The sequence below is a fragment of the Drosophila elegans genome, unplaced genomic scaffold, assembly GCF_018152505.1.
Source record: "Drosophila elegans isolate 14027-0461.03 unplaced genomic scaffold, ASM1815250v1 contig_476, whole genome shotgun sequence".
Classification (NCBI taxonomy): domain Eukaryota; kingdom Metazoa; phylum Arthropoda; class Insecta; order Diptera; family Drosophilidae; genus Drosophila; species Drosophila elegans.
This window is the reverse complement of record NW_024545863.1, coordinates 5,422,137-5,436,053: the sequence shown is the minus strand read 5'-3', so window position 1 is coordinate 5,436,053 and position 13,917 is coordinate 5,422,137. Positions and strand designations below refer to the sequence as shown.

The following is a 13,917-nucleotide window of genomic DNA, read 5'->3' as shown; positions in this document are numbered from 1 at the left end:
ATTTTACCTTAATTGCAATGTTTAAGAACACATATAATGCGTAGTTACACGTGCAGAAGAATTTAGATCGGCATATGGGAGTAAAGCCTTTGTGTTATTCTGACAATATGGGAATCGAATCGAGTTCATTGGCTGGCCTAAATCTGATCACATATAAAACTTAATTAAGTCAGCAGCTAGCGACATTTAAATTGCAATCGCCCCAAAATGCAGTTGATCATCCTAGCTGTCCTGTTGGCTTTTATAGGAATTGCACAGTCACAGGTCTGTAACTATGATTGTAGACGAGTAGGAGTTGACTATCTTTGCGGAAAAACTGTGCGAAACGGCAGGGAAATTCGATGCACCTACAGAAATCCCTGCGAAATGGATCGGCATGCCTGCCAAAAGCGTGAAGGTGAGTTAAGAACAAGAAAACTGCAATAAAGTGTCATGATTATAACCATTATTCATTAAAATTATTTCACCAGAGTGGAAAAAAGACTCGACAGGTCGATGCACACGCGATTCGGATGAATGCAGAAGGTAGGGGGAAATTACCAGGCGCAGGAGAAGCAGCTGAATATTTTTAAGAATGTATAAATATTGACACAATTGACAAAACGAAATATACAAAATAATATTTTTGACAGTCTCTAAAAACTTTTGTGGCGTTACATTTTAATACAAAATTCGCAAACAGTAAGAACGGTTGGGCAGTAAAAATGCAAATTGTCTGCACGTTGGGCAACACAATTTTTCTCATTTATGTGCTTCTAGGTATCTTTACCGTAGTTGAGAGCCAGCTTTTTACATTGACAGGTAAGTCAAAATCGAAAAGTACGTATGAAACATTGTTGAAAATACCTGACCTCTCTAGGTCCCAAGAAGTGCCACGATGTGTGTCCCATGGGCTATCGGGTAATATGTGCCCTGGACGTCATAGATGGTTGCCTACGCACTTTTGCTAGCAGTTGTGTGATGCGAATGTACAACTGCAAGTATCAGAAGGGTATGTCTATGAGTCTGAGAGTCTTAAAGTAATAACTTAGACATTGTTGAAACCTGGCATTTATGGACTTTTTTATTGCAATGTAATGGAAATAACTAAATTTAAAAAGCAATTGTGATTGAGGTAACCACAACTTTGGTTATGTTTCTAAGACTATAAATACTATAAACTTTTTTTGTTTAATTTTTGGAAGTCTTTTTTTTTAAATAATATATAATTTAACATTTGTAATATTGTCATCCATACAAGAAGGAACTATTTAAATTGTTCACAGATGGAAGCATTATATGCTAACTTTAAAATATCAATTTGTGACAACATTCAAACAAGCTAATTGATGCTTATTGTGCATTTACAATTTTTTGCAACATACCAATTTGTAAGCATTGACCAAAGAAATCTGTTCTAGAAAATGCAACAAAATTTTTTTTTAATTTTCATAGATTATCGCATTATAGCAGAGAGGGCCTGTGAATTTATGACCAACGACGAGCTGCAAATGTTAAAAATATAGCGAACGATTTCGTTAGCTGTGCAGTGCCGGAGTCTACCGCCAGGAGCGCCAGCACGGCAATGCGCACGCGTCCTATACGCAATGTGGATGCGAACGAAAATCGCCAATTGTCCTCCGTTGTTTTCCCAGCAAAGCCATCCTTTTTTACGACATTGTTAATGTTTTAAATAACGAGAATTATTAAAGAAAATAAATTAAGCTAAAGTGTAATAAACATAAGCAAACAGTGTACTGTGTGACAGTGATTAAATCAAAGAAAAATAAGAGAATAAGTGACGAAAAAGAAAAGTCGCAAGCGAAAAATTGTTTGGGCAGGCAGGAGCAGCACAAAGGATACAATACACATATACTCGAGTGTTTTTGTGGGCGCTGAAGGCTGAAAAGTTTTCTCGCTTTGCGATTTAAAAACAGGTTTGTGTTTGTTGCTCCCAAAATTGTTGCATATTTGCGGGAAAATGGGGGGAAGTCCTTGTCTGCATTGCAATGTCATCGAATTGCGTGTCATAAAATATGTATAACATCCCCATGTGAGTTGCGTTCAGCTGTGTGCGCGTTAGTATGTTAGTGTATGTGTGGTTTGTCGTACACATTTTGCATACATGATGGTGTTTTTTTCTTGTTTACACGCGTGTCCTTAAAAACGATTCAGTAAATATTTTTAAGTCGGGTACTTTTAAAAATACTGTAATCAAAATCCAAATTATTTAATAATTTTAAAATAGCAGTATTAAAATGTATATTGCATCCAAAAAGTATTTATGTTCCCTTGATTTGCGAAACGGTTCAACATTGTATATATTGAGGCAAAAACATACAAAAGCTCAAGACCAAAAGCTTTAAACTTAAGCTTCTTTACATGTTTTTGCTACATATATATTAACGGGACTTTACTCAACACATAATTGCTATTTTTGCAACATGACTAGGCACATTTAGTTATATTAATATATTAATTAAAACTTTCGTTAAGTGTAAGTCCACAATTTAGTAAGTTCTAACTAGCAAAAAAGAAATGTTTACTTTTCACGCCCCTTACGCCAATTACAATGCTAACTAAATCAAATGCAATACAATTTGAAGGATTTAATCAAAACTAAATTGAATAAGTATCTGATTTTGTTGTTGTGAGGAGGACATTGATACTTATTCTTTTTTTTGCATTTGTAATTGAACAAGATCATCCTTACTTCAACAGAAATGTTATCATAACATTCCTGTTTAAAAAGAGGGGTGACGAGAGAAAAAGAGTGAAATTTCCAATGTGACCGCATCTTTGCCCAAGGCAGAACACCGCTAAACCGCAAAGTGTGACTGCTCAAACAAAAATACCGCGATAACGCAATGGCACAAATTCCCTAACGCTAAAAGAGCAACATCGATAGTATCGAACACAAATCGTCTTTAGCAAATTGAATAATAACAATAATGCGTGCGGTGCTGTCCAGATCGTAATAAATACTCAAAAGTACCTCATAAATATTATTTAATGGCATATTAAGTGAAACTAGTAAGTTAAATTTTTCAGACTTTGTGTTATCAGTGCGGTTGGCTCCTGTGTGTGTCTGTTTGTGAGGATAAGTGTATATAGTATGTGTATCAATGCCGATTTATGTTTGGTTCCCCGCCCACAAACAAGGCGAAAAAAGAACAATAACAACAATAGAGCCCGAACAGTGCAATAACAATAAAAAAAATGGAAATTTACCATGATTCAGAACTGTCAGTTCCCCGGGTCGCCTCTCTATTTATCATTTACGGGGTCTTTATCGTAAGCTGCGTACAATTCCCCGGGCATTAACCGATCAGTGGAATCAAACACCCTTCACACAGAAAAAAAAATCTTTCTGCTATGTAATTTTCTTATATTCTTCTTCATTTCAATTTGTTTACGTTTTTTCAACAAAATAACATAGTTTGTTTTTTACCATGTTTTTTACGTGACCTATTAGATCTCAAAATAGGCAGTTTTTAAAGAACCGAAATACCTAAAATATTTAGTATACTTTACAAATTTAAAAAATCTTTTTTTACTAAATTATAACTTAAGGACAAAGTTATTTTCAATAAGAACCCTAAATTCTTGCCGTGCACCTTCCACTTGAGCGACTATTTAATTGGCCTCGATGTGCATTGTTCGCATATGCTATGTAAATCTGTGAAATCCGAGAAGCGTGTCTCCAAATTTTCGCATTGCTAGCAATCCAGTTCGGGTTACGCTGCGTCCGGTACTCCAAGGGGACCTTCGTAACGGTGCACTTTCAACCTTTGACATTGGCATTGGATCTGGCTTTTCCAGGAATCGCCTAACACCCGCTCTCACTGACCTTGACATTTGCCGTTAAAATACCAGGAGCATTCCGTGAAAGACGTGGTGGGTAGGAAAAAGGGGGTGACAAGGCTGGTGGGTGGGCGGTGGAACGGGGGATGCGATTCCTGCACGTGGCCCGCGGCATTGACAACTTTTAAAGAATCACATAGACTTTGAGAAATCTAATTTAATTAATGACCGCAAAGCAGAACATTTTATCTAATCTTATCTTTACACGCGTACATTTTGTTACTAATGTATATTTAATTAAGCACTTTCCTGAACTGGAACTATCTTTTAATATATTTGGTTATATTTAAATATATTTTTAAAAATTAAAGAACAAAAGTAAGTTTTAGTAAGTTCTTGTGAGTCAAAATTTGTTTAAATATTCATAAAAATATAAACATTCATAGCTTAGCATCCAAATTTATACCTGATAATGACGTCATTTTCTATATCAATAGTTATATATGACTATTATTGAAATTATATTAAAAATAGTTCTACATTTTTAATGCGGGTTAGTAACTGCATTCATTTTGCTGTTCAATAAAGTAAAAATCCATGAGACCTACAATTTTGAATTTAAAAACAAATTGTTTCATGCTTTGGAAACGCTGGGTATATTATAGTCGCAAACTTCACCCGATATCAGTCTTGTTTTGCCTTATTTTGACGTCACTGTTGGAATGCTTGATTATTGATTTGCGTGTGGAGGGTTTCTGAAAAGTTTATGGTCAACTGGTTAATAAGGAGCGACGGTGACTGACAAACAAAAGCAAAAGTAATAAAGCCGGGCTATAAGGGGAGTGGGTGGGTGGAGATGGGTGTGGGCAGGAGGATGGGTGGGGGAGCCTTGACAATGACGCACTATGCGATTGCCGCCCGGCTGACGCACAATTGATAAAGTGCAGCCATAAATGAATGCGGGCGGGTATTTTATCCCGTCGTTTCCCTTTTCTGCGATTGCCGGCAGGAAAAAGTAAAGTCCAACGATTAATTCGGTCTTAAACAGAGATTATTTTGGGTATTTTGATTGTTATTTCTCATTGCAGGGTAGAGCAACGAGTTCCTCCGGCTGCGGCTGCTGCTGCTGTTGCTTGGGCACACTTCTGGGCAACGCATTGTCGCCGCCGACCGCAAAGCTGGGCAAAATTATGAACTTGTGTTCCTCGGGCGCAACGGCATCGACCACATCTTTATCGTCCACGGGACAGACGGAGAGGAGCGGCGGAGTTCCGGGAGGCGGAACAGAAGGCGGCGGAGGAGGAGGAGGCGGAGCAGGAGGCGAGATTTCGTCCGAGGGCACAAGCCTCTGCTTTGGCGGAGGACCGGGCACAGCGGGTGCCATCTCCGGGGCGGAGGAGCTGTCCAACGCCACTAGCCCGGCCAACGGAGCGGGTGGAGCGAGTGCGTCCACTGCCGGTGGACAACAGCCGACTGGCAGCAACGGTCACAGCCAGCCACACAACGAAAACAACGCAACCATGCCGCCCGAGACGCGTCCCAAGATGGTGACCGTCAAGCATCCGGAGTCGAACAAGCCCAAGCCCACCACCAAGAAGAGCAAGCCCATCCAGGCGGACCAGGACGTCATCAAGGCGCTGCAGCGGTGCCGCGATGAAGGCAAGTATATATCATCATATAGTCATCATCTGAGCATTTTCGGTACTGTTTAATTAGTCGCACTTAACTCCTATTAGCTAGCTCTCTGTAAGTGGATTATGCACATACATTTAATTTTTGTTGTTATATTAATAACTTCTCTTATACACATATTTTCAAGCAATATAATAAAAGCATAGATAAAACATAATACTGACAAACAAAAATTGGCCTATGTATTCAACATTTTTTTGTAAAAAAAAAAACATATATATATATTTTATTAAGGAAACCTAATTACAAAATTCAACCTATATTTATAGATGATTTTTTTGATTTGCTGCAAAGATACGATTTTTCAACCTTTTAAGAGTAAACATTGAAAACGTTTAATTGGTTTATTTTGGCTCCTTGAAACATTTAAATTTAATACCAAACTTTTAAAATAATGTCGTATGCTTCCCCGCAGGCATCAAGCGCTTGGACCTGAGCAAATCCTCGATCACAGTGATTCCCAGCACGGTGAAGGAGTGCGTGCACCTGACGGAGCTGTACCTGTACAGTAACAAGATCGGCCAGTTGCCGCCGGAGATCGGATGTCTGGTGAGCCTGCGCAACCTGGCGTTGAACGAGAACTCGCTCACCTCGCTGCCGGAGTCGCTGCAGAACTGCAGCCAGCTGAAAGTGCTGGATCTGCGGCACAACAAGCTGGCGGAGATTCCGCCGGTGATCTATAGGCTGCGCAGCCTGACCACGCTTTACCTGCGCTTCAATCGTATCACCACCGTGGCGGACGATCTCCGCCAGCTGGTCAACCTGACGATGCTGAGTCTGCGGGAGAACAAGATCCGGGAGCTGGGCAGCGCCATTGGGGCGTTGGTGAACCTCACCACCTTGGACGTGTCGCACAATCACCTGGAGCACCTGCCCGAGGACATTGGGAACTGTGTGAACCTCAGCGCCCTGGACCTGCAGCACAACGAACTGCTGGACATTCCGGACAGTATTGGCAACCTCAAGTCCCTGGTGCGCTTGGGCATGAGATACAATCGCTTGAGCAGCGTGCCGGCCACTCTGAAGAACTGCAAGAGCATGGACGAGTTCAATGTGGAGGGTAACGGCATAACCCAGCTGCCGGACGGAATGCTGGCCAGCTTGAGCGGCCTAACTACAATCACTCTCTCGCGGAATCAGTTCACCAGCTATCCCACTGGCGGACCAGCGCAGTTCACCAATGTCTATAGCATCAACCTGGAGCACAATCGCATCGACAAGATCCCCTATGGGATTTTCTCGAGGGCCAAGGGACTGACCAAGCTAAACATGAAGGAGAATATGCTGACGGCGTTGCCTTTGGACATTGGCACCTGGGTTAACATGGTCGAGCTGAACCTGGCCACGAATGCGCTGCAGAAGCTGCCCGACGATATCATGAACCTGCAAAACCTCGAGATACTCATCCTGTCCAACAACATGCTCAAGAAGATACCGAATACGATTGGGAATCTGCGGAGGTTGAGGATACTGGACTTGGAGGAGAACCGCATTGAGGTGTTGCCGCACGAGATTGGTCTGTTGCACGAGCTGCAGCGGTTGATCCTGCAGACCAACCAGATCACCATGCTGCCGCGCAGCATCGGCCACCTGGGCAACCTGACTCACCTGTCTGTTAGCGAGAATAACCTGCAGTTCCTGCCCGAGGAGATTGGTTCGCTGGAGAGCCTGGAGAATCTGTACATCAACCAGAATCCCGGCTTGGAGAAGCTGCCCTTTGAGCTAGCCCTCTGCCAGAATCTGAAATATCTAAACATCGACAAGTGTCCGCTGAGCACGATTCCACCGGAGATCCAGGCGGGCGGGCCGTCGCTGGTGCTGCAGTGGCTCAAGATGCACTCGCCGTACCGCCAGATGTGAGATGTGGACGGCGTTTGGCGCACCGTCTACGTGGGCAGCGACTGCTACTATCAGTATGAGCTGCAGACGGTGAACCAGGCGCCCCGTGGAAGTGGTGGTGTTGGTAGTGGTAGTGGTGGTAACGGAGGTGCAGCTGGAGGGGGATCTGCTTCCAGAAGCAGCGACCGTCGCTAACGGTGCGATCTCAGCTAACGGGCGAGATCTTGTACCCATCCTTAGTCCCAATCCTTAAGGGAAGAAACCACATTAAATGGGTGGTTTTGCTCTAAAAAAAATCGTTCTAATTAAAACCAATCCAAATAGGACAAACGTGACGTACTCTTGATATAGTTTTATTTTTTAATCCTAAATTTATGTATTTTTTTAATTTACTCCATATAAACTTAATTTGTTCTTCAATTGTTTTTTTTTTTTTAATTTATATATTATAAAATAAATTTTTAAATTCCCAATTCCCGGCAAAGGAAATTATAAATAAAAAAATCCATAATCATAAGGAAAAAGTTTATTTTAACGTAAACTTAAATTTACAATAATTATATCAACATTGATTTGTTTAAACATATTTTATTTTTGAGTCAACGTTCATAAAATAATTTTAGTTTCAAAAATCGATTATGATCTTCAAACCTTTATTGTGGCTTACTCCCTTAACCCGACTGGAGTGCGTTGGCTGACAAAACGATAGCTTTAACACGTTATACCAATGTCCCGCGTATTGTAAACTGCCCCGATTTGCTTTTTCTTTCTGTGTTCGAGTCCAGTTCAGAGTCCGCACTTTAGGTTCTAGTTTAACTCATGCTTCCAAGCTAGTCAAAAATGTAATATGCGAAACGAAACGAAAGTGAATTGAAAGCTTTAAACCTTCTGTTCGATCTTTGGTCATAGAGAAAGCAAAATCTAACGTTCAAAACTTCACAAAAAATACGCAAGCGCCAAGGAATTGTTTGAAAAAAAAAAATAAGGAAACTAAATACAAAAAGTGGTTAAGAAATTATTAATCTGTATACACGTATATCGTAGAAGTATTTTGTATAAGCAAGCGCAAAAAATCTAAGCAACAAGTATTAAACTTTATGTAATTTGTTTAAATGAAAAGTTTGCCAGTGTGTGTTTTTTTTTTGTGGCGCCTCCAGGCAAGCTTACATTTGTAAACATCAATATTTATATGTCTGTGGACTATAAGATCGGCATGATTGTGGTGCAGCTAATATAGAATTTTGTATGTCAGACTAAAAAAAAAATATAACCAAGAATTGTACTACAGCCATTTGCATATTTGGCTTTTTGGCAAAAAACTAGCGAAAGGTAATGTTGTAACTTCATTTTTATGTGGGTGTGTCTGTAATTGATTTGTATGAATATTATAGATGATTTAAATGCATTTAGTTATCTAAACCATAATCAACGATATTTGTATGGCAAGTAAAACAGAGTTAAAAGTAAAAAATATTGTAAAATGCCACATAACTGATAAGCGTAAAAGATACATAGAAATAACATGGACTCAGAGTTGCTGTTCTTCTAGCGAAGTTGGATTTAAACAACTATATATGTACAAGATTGGAAAAAAGTGTTTTGACAAGTACTTTTGTTTTAGTTAAAGAAAATATTTTTAATTTATGCTTAAAAATAAGATCGGATAAAATAAAGTTTAAATATCAAGAATTTAATTATATATTTACATTTGTATTTGATAACGTTTTTCTTCATTACAAACACCACAATAATATTTAAACTCTGTCGAAACACTTTTGTACAACAACTTGAAACACCGATTTGCCATTATGGCAATACTCCATTGAAAGTCAGGTTAAAAAAATTGATTTATTTATTTTTATATCGTAAGCTTGATGTCATGAAACACAAAACAAAGTAAAAAGATAGAATTTGTAGCTACTCTCCGCTGCAATGCAACGCAAATGGGCTTTAACGTTAAAAAAATCTTTAACAAAATCAATAAATCAACGAAGCTAACTTTAAATGTTTTACATCCAAACATATTTACACTATACACTTACGATCAACTTTTACACAACTAATTTTTGAGACTAACACTCAAAATCTATACGTACATATTTATTTGAGGACTCCATGAGACATGCATAGTATGTACATATATTTTTCAAACAAACTGTATGCGGCAGGGTAAACTAATCTGGCAAAAGTAATTTAATTACAACAAAAAAATCTAATAATATGAGAACAAAAGTATATTTCCAACGGTACAAAAATGAAAACGTAAATGTAACAGAAATACAAATAAATGTTAAACTAATAATCGCACACTAGAATAATAAACACAAACAAACACACGATGGATTCAAAAACCAGAAGTTGGCCAAATTTCGAGCCAATCGCAAATAGAAACAATAAATGTTAATTGAGGTCAAGTTAAATGAAAGTGAAATGTACAAGTTAAATGGTAAACATGATCAAGTCAAAATATAATGATACTCCTAAAGAAAAAACATAATTAAGCATACCTACGTATTTGCGAAATAAAAATAATGAAAATAAATTCGTTCTGTCTATCTATTCAAGTCTATCAAGTTTTGCGGCAGTTGGCGTTATTTTGATCTGGCAATGCTGTATTGCTACCGTTATTGGCAACTCGGTTAGTTGATACCCTTGGTTAATTTTCAATTGGCGGACTAGTTTTCGTTGTGGCTGTAAACTTTTTCTTTTAATTTTAAAAAAATAATTGAAATTTTTTTAATTATGAAGAAAGGCTTGCTACAAATGTTGAATGATGTTTAAGTACGATTATTAACCAGTTAATCAACAATCGGGCTTTCGGTTGAATATACGCGTGTGACAAAAAATAAGACTAAATTGCTAAGATAAAAATCGCCATTAAAATAAAATTCAATATTTAATGTTTAAGAGATACAGGAGCGGGGGTTCCAAATATAGCAGGCACTTAATGTGTCATATACACCCTCACCAGCTGACTCAAATCCAAGGTAGCTGCTCAAAACAGCTGTTCCTGGCTCTTTGTACTCGAGACAGGTGATAATAAAGGCGCAAATGTCGCCCAGTCAGTTTACAAACAAATCTCAAAGCAGAAGTACCGATAAGGGGAGTACTACCAGCACTCTAGATCGTCCAGGTAGGCAGATATATATGCGAATTACGTGCAGACTAAGGCGTACGGAAAAGGGAGAAAGATATAGGGGGTCAATGCTATCTGTTAGTGCGCTTTGTTTTCGCTTAGCATGAATCACAGAGAACATTAAGTGTGAGGACGGTATGCCATTACGATGACCTGAACGATAAGGCCAGTCGATTCGCATTTGTGCCCATAAATGGCTCATTCCCGATCTTTTAGGCGCTCAGTGATCTTTCAAAACCGAATCGTTATACTTGCAGTGCAGCCATGAAATCCTGCCCTTCCATACTGGTGGCCTTGGTATTGGCCTTCGTAAGCCCGAATCCCAGTTTTGGGTACTCCCCACGAGAAGATGCCCGGCTCATTAGGGAATTTAAACGGGCAGAAGAACTAAATCACGCCAAGATCGCCAGGGAACTGGTCCATCGAGCCAATTGGGCGGCCTTGGGAAGTCTCTCCACCAACAAACTCGTGAAAGGATATCCCATGGTCAACATTATCTCAATAGATGACAGCGATGCTAATGGTAACTCCACGGGAAGGATTCGCTTTTTGCTGACCGATCTGGATTTCACTGGTCCCGATTGGCAAAAAGACAACAAGGTCACATTCCTGTTCAGCGATGAGCAGACTCTGAGGTGCAAGGATGGCGGAAAGGATCCCATGGAGCCCACATGTGCCCGCTCCATGATCAGCGGACATGTCATAAAAGTATGTAGAATGTAATAAATACTATTCTTATTTTTTTTAAATATTCCACTCCGACCATCAGTTGGATCCCCACGGAACCAACTATCAACCTTCGTTGGATGCCTATGTTAACCGTCATCCAGCTGCCAAAAATTGGCTAAAAGGTACCTTATTCAATTTTTAATTCTGCTATAATGTCAAGGAAATCATACAAAAAATGTTAATCAAAGTGAAAGTGAAAGACAGAATACGATTTATTGCTGTTCTGATAACCTATCAGAAAAAAATAAATTGATTGCTATATGCATAAATGTATGCAATACAAATGCAATCCATTTTCCATTTTTTTAAAATCGATTTTGTTAATATTTCATTGTTTTTCACACAGCCCACACTTTCTACCTTTGCGAGCTGGAAATTACCAATATTTTTGTGCTGGACTTTTATGGTGGTCCTCATGAAGTCAGCACCTCCGACTACTACGCTGCATAGATTTGAGGATCTCGATAAAGAAACCACCTGACGCCTCATATATGTACTTTGTTTACTGTGTACTTTGCGATCAACAAAATAATTGATAAGCTATTTTGCACAAAAAGAAGTATAGCAGACAAAAGACAATCAGATAAGCCCTGTGATTTCCCTCAACAGAACAACACAAAGAGTAAACAATTTATACAAATTAAAGAATGTATATTTCATTAAATTAAACCGGTGTGGTACAATGTAATTATTTAATTAAAATGAAATGCCAAAATATTTTATACAAAGTGAAAGAGTATAAAATGTAGTTTTCATTGTGGGAGGCAAATATATTTTCATTAAAACTAAAAAATTAGCTAACCAAAAATATATTTTCATTTAAGAGACAAGAAGTACTTATATAACTAGGTGGATGTTTAATTATCTTTTTCGTCGAGCACATACCACTTTTGGAGATATTTATTTTCAAGTATTCTTACCTTCAATGACAAATAGACACTGGATCGCCAACATATAAATAGGATCGAGTGATATCAATTGAGGTCGAGATAGGTAAACTCTTAACCGTTAGCTTTTGGAGTAAATGATGACTGATGGATCAGTATACAGTAATCCAGTTTTTTCTGCAGAACGCTTTTGATACATTACGCATTAAATAAGTAACGTTTGCATTTTGTTTAAATTCTGAATTTTCTGTATATTCTTATCGATATTTACACCATCCATATAGGCTAGCAGAAATGTGGCATGTATCAAGAGAAGGTAGCGTACTATTTTTGCGCTCCTTTTTTTCTGATCATGATGAAAGATTTTTTCAATACACGGTCAGCAGAACTTTCGTATATACGAACTTTCTGCTGAATACGACCAATATCAGCCTGGGTAGTGATAAATTTTTAAATATATTTTAAACGCAGTTTCTCAAAGTATATCAATAAAAATGGGTTAGTCTTGTAAGAGGGTTACAGCCAACGAATCTAGGATCCTGGAGCCTTGCACAGGGTGGCGTCGATCTTCTGCAACTGGGGCAGAATGTCGCGTAGCTTGGAGCGGTAGCGGACGTCCTTGGCCACCGGATTGTGTTCCAGATAGATGGTCTGCAGGGCCTTGTTCACTTTAAGCAGCTCGATGTTCTTCCAGTCGTCCACTCCGTTGTGGTTTAGCCAGAGTTCCTCTAGGAGTTCCAGGCTCTCCAAGTTACCAATGGCCTTTATTCGGTTTTTGGCCAGGTCTAGGGTCTCCAGATTTTTGTTTTCTGAGAGGTTTTCAATGGTTTCCACTCCATTCTCCGATATGTAGAGCTCACGGAGGCTGGCCAACTTCTCGAGATTCTCGATTTTTATAATACGATTGGCCTGAAGGCTGAGTATCTCCAGGTTAACCAGTGTGTCGAGATTCTCAATCTTGGCTATCTTGTTTTTGCCCAGAAAGAGCTGTCGCAGATTCACCAGCATTTCGATATTTTCGATCTTCTTCAGTTTGTTATCCCCCAGCTCCAGCATGGTGAGATTGGTGAGCATTTGTAGGTTCTCGATTTGGGTAATACGATTGGACACGAAGTACACCTTCTCCAATTTAACCAGCTTGTCCAGGTTTTCAATCTGCGTGAGTCGATTGAAGCTGATGTCCAGCACCTCCAGATTGGTCAAGTCATCTAGGTTCTCAATTTTGGTGATCTGATTATCGTAGAGCTCCAGTTCAATCAGGGTCTTCAGAGTGGACAAGTTCTCGATCTTCTTGATCAGATTCCAGCGAAGGAATAGGCGTTCGATCCGCGTGAGCTGCTCGAAGTTCTCCATTTTCTCGATCCGGTGATGATTCAGATCCAGCTCGTAGCACTCCGGATCGATGGTGATTACCTCCTCAATGGAGGCCACGTCCTCGGCGGGAATCACCTGGATTCCGGCCACCGTTTTGGCCATTTCCGGATTGTTCATTGCTCTGTCAGCATCGCCCATGTCGGTAGTAAGTTATCCGGTATTTATATTCAAAAGACTTCTTAAATTTTATTCTTGTTTATTTCGCCAGGGCAGGGTGTTGAATAACATGGGGTGGTTTTCATTCTGAACGTTTGGACGTCACAAAGCCTGTTACGTTTTGTAAACAAAGCTTAAATAGTAAATTTAAATTAAAGTTTAAATAATGTGTATATCTTTAGTTTATATTAGACTTGATAATAGTAATGTTGAAATGTACTAAGCTTTTTTGCGCAGTATTAAATAAGCGCATTAATTCGGCGTCACCTTAAAAACATACCGGCTTTTCATGCTGGAAGTGCTAGAGATGAGCACTTATTA

General features: G+C 39.2%; 5 protein-coding genes across 6 annotated transcripts; 4 read left to right on the top strand and 1 right to left on the bottom strand.

Moving 5' to 3' along the window:
- Positions 1 to 187: 187 nt before the first annotated feature.
- On the top strand, positions 188 to 636 carry LOC108140473. Its single transcript, XM_017263213.2, has 2 exons — positions 188 to 397; positions 471 to 636. Exons 1-2 carry the CDS (start codon positions 208 to 210, stop codon positions 527 to 529), a joined length of 249 nt encoding a protein of 82 aa, XP_017118702.1. The 5' UTR covers positions 188 to 207; the 3' UTR covers positions 530 to 636.
- A 22-nt stretch (positions 637 to 658) lies between these two features.
- On the top strand, positions 659 to 4,959 carry LOC108140744. Its single transcript, XM_017263721.2, has 4 exons — positions 659 to 801; positions 860 to 991; positions 1,435 to 1,916; positions 4,872 to 4,959. The coding sequence occupies exons 1-3, from the start codon at positions 705 to 707 to the stop codon at positions 1,503 to 1,505; spliced, it is 300 nt and encodes a 99-aa protein (XP_017119210.1). The 5' UTR covers positions 659 to 704; the 3' UTR covers positions 1,506 to 1,916; positions 4,872 to 4,959.
- A 3-nt stretch (positions 4,960 to 4,962) lies between these two features.
- On the top strand, positions 4,963 to 7,730 carry LOC108140743 (leucine-rich repeat protein soc-2 homolog). The gene is made up of 2 exons (XM_017263720.2): positions 4,963 to 5,442; positions 5,891 to 7,730. The coding sequence occupies exons 1-2, from the start codon at positions 4,974 to 4,976 to the stop codon at positions 7,333 to 7,335; spliced, it is 1,914 nt and encodes a 637-aa protein (XP_017119209.1). The 5' UTR covers positions 4,963 to 4,973; the 3' UTR covers positions 7,336 to 7,730.
- A 2,597-nt stretch (positions 7,731 to 10,327) lies between these two features.
- LOC108140752 (protein CREG1) lies at positions 10,328 to 11,824 on the top strand. Of its 2 annotated transcripts, XM_017263730.2 has the most exons (4): positions 10,328 to 10,447; positions 10,708 to 11,158; positions 11,220 to 11,301; positions 11,526 to 11,824. In XM_017263730.2, the coding sequence occupies exons 2-4, from the start codon at positions 10,715 to 10,717 to the stop codon at positions 11,627 to 11,629; spliced, it is 630 nt and encodes a 209-aa protein (XP_017119219.1). In that variant the 5' UTR covers positions 10,328 to 10,447; positions 10,708 to 10,714; the 3' UTR covers positions 11,630 to 11,824. The 2 variants fall into 2 exon arrangements, with proteins under 2 accessions (XP_017119219.1, XP_017119220.1); XM_017263731.2 differs by lacking the exons at positions 10,328 to 10,447; positions 11,220 to 11,301 and having other exon boundaries at positions 10,668 to 11,158.
- A 685-nt stretch (positions 11,825 to 12,509) lies between these two features.
- On the bottom strand, positions 12,510 to 13,695 carry LOC108140751 (protein phosphatase 1 regulatory subunit 7). The gene has a single exon (XM_017263728.2). The coding sequence runs from the start codon at positions 13,576 to 13,578 to the stop codon at positions 12,598 to 12,600; it is 981 nt and encodes a 326-aa protein (XP_017119217.1). The 5' UTR covers positions 13,579 to 13,695; the 3' UTR covers positions 12,510 to 12,597.
- Between the last annotated feature and the right edge of the window lie 222 nt (positions 13,696 to 13,917).

Excerpts from the sequence above, each read along its gene's own strand:
- LOC108140473 (XM_017263213.2), top strand. The coding sequence starts at position 208 with ATGCAGTTGATCATCCTAGCTGTCCTGTTGGCTTTTATAGGAATTGCA. Across the intron at positions 398-470 it reads TGCCTGCCAAAAGCGTGAAG|AGTGGAAAAAAGACTCGACA; the intron begins GTGAGTTAAGAA and ends TTATTTCACCAG.
- LOC108140744 (XM_017263721.2), top strand. The coding sequence starts at position 705 with ATGCAAATTGTCTGCACGTTGGGCAACACAATTTTTCTCATTTATGTG. Across the intron at positions 802-859 it reads CCAGCTTTTTACATTGACAG|GTCCCAAGAAGTGCCACGAT; the intron begins GTAAGTCAAAAT and ends TGACCTCTCTAG. Across the intron at positions 992-1,434 it reads CAACTGCAAGTATCAGAAGG|ATTATCGCATTATAGCAGAG; the intron begins GTATGTCTATGA and ends TAATTTTCATAG.
- LOC108140751 (XM_017263728.2), bottom strand. The coding sequence starts at position 13,578 with ATGGGCGATGCTGACAGAGCAATGAACAATCCGGAAATGGCCAAAACG.
- LOC108140743 (XM_017263720.2), top strand. The coding sequence starts at position 4,974 with ATGAACTTGTGTTCCTCGGGCGCAACGGCATCGACCACATCTTTATCG. Across the intron at positions 5,443-5,890 it reads GCAGCGGTGCCGCGATGAAG|GCATCAAGCGCTTGGACCTG; the intron begins GCAAGTATATAT and ends GCTTCCCCGCAG.
- LOC108140752 (XM_017263730.2), top strand. The coding sequence starts at position 10,715 with ATGAAATCCTGCCCTTCCATACTGGTGGCCTTGGTATTGGCCTTCGTA. Across the intron at positions 11,159-11,219 it reads TCAGCGGACATGTCATAAAA|TTGGATCCCCACGGAACCAA; the intron begins GTATGTAGAATG and ends TCCGACCATCAG. Across the intron at positions 11,302-11,525 it reads TGCCAAAAATTGGCTAAAAG|CCCACACTTTCTACCTTTGC; the intron begins GTACCTTATTCA and ends TTTTTCACACAG.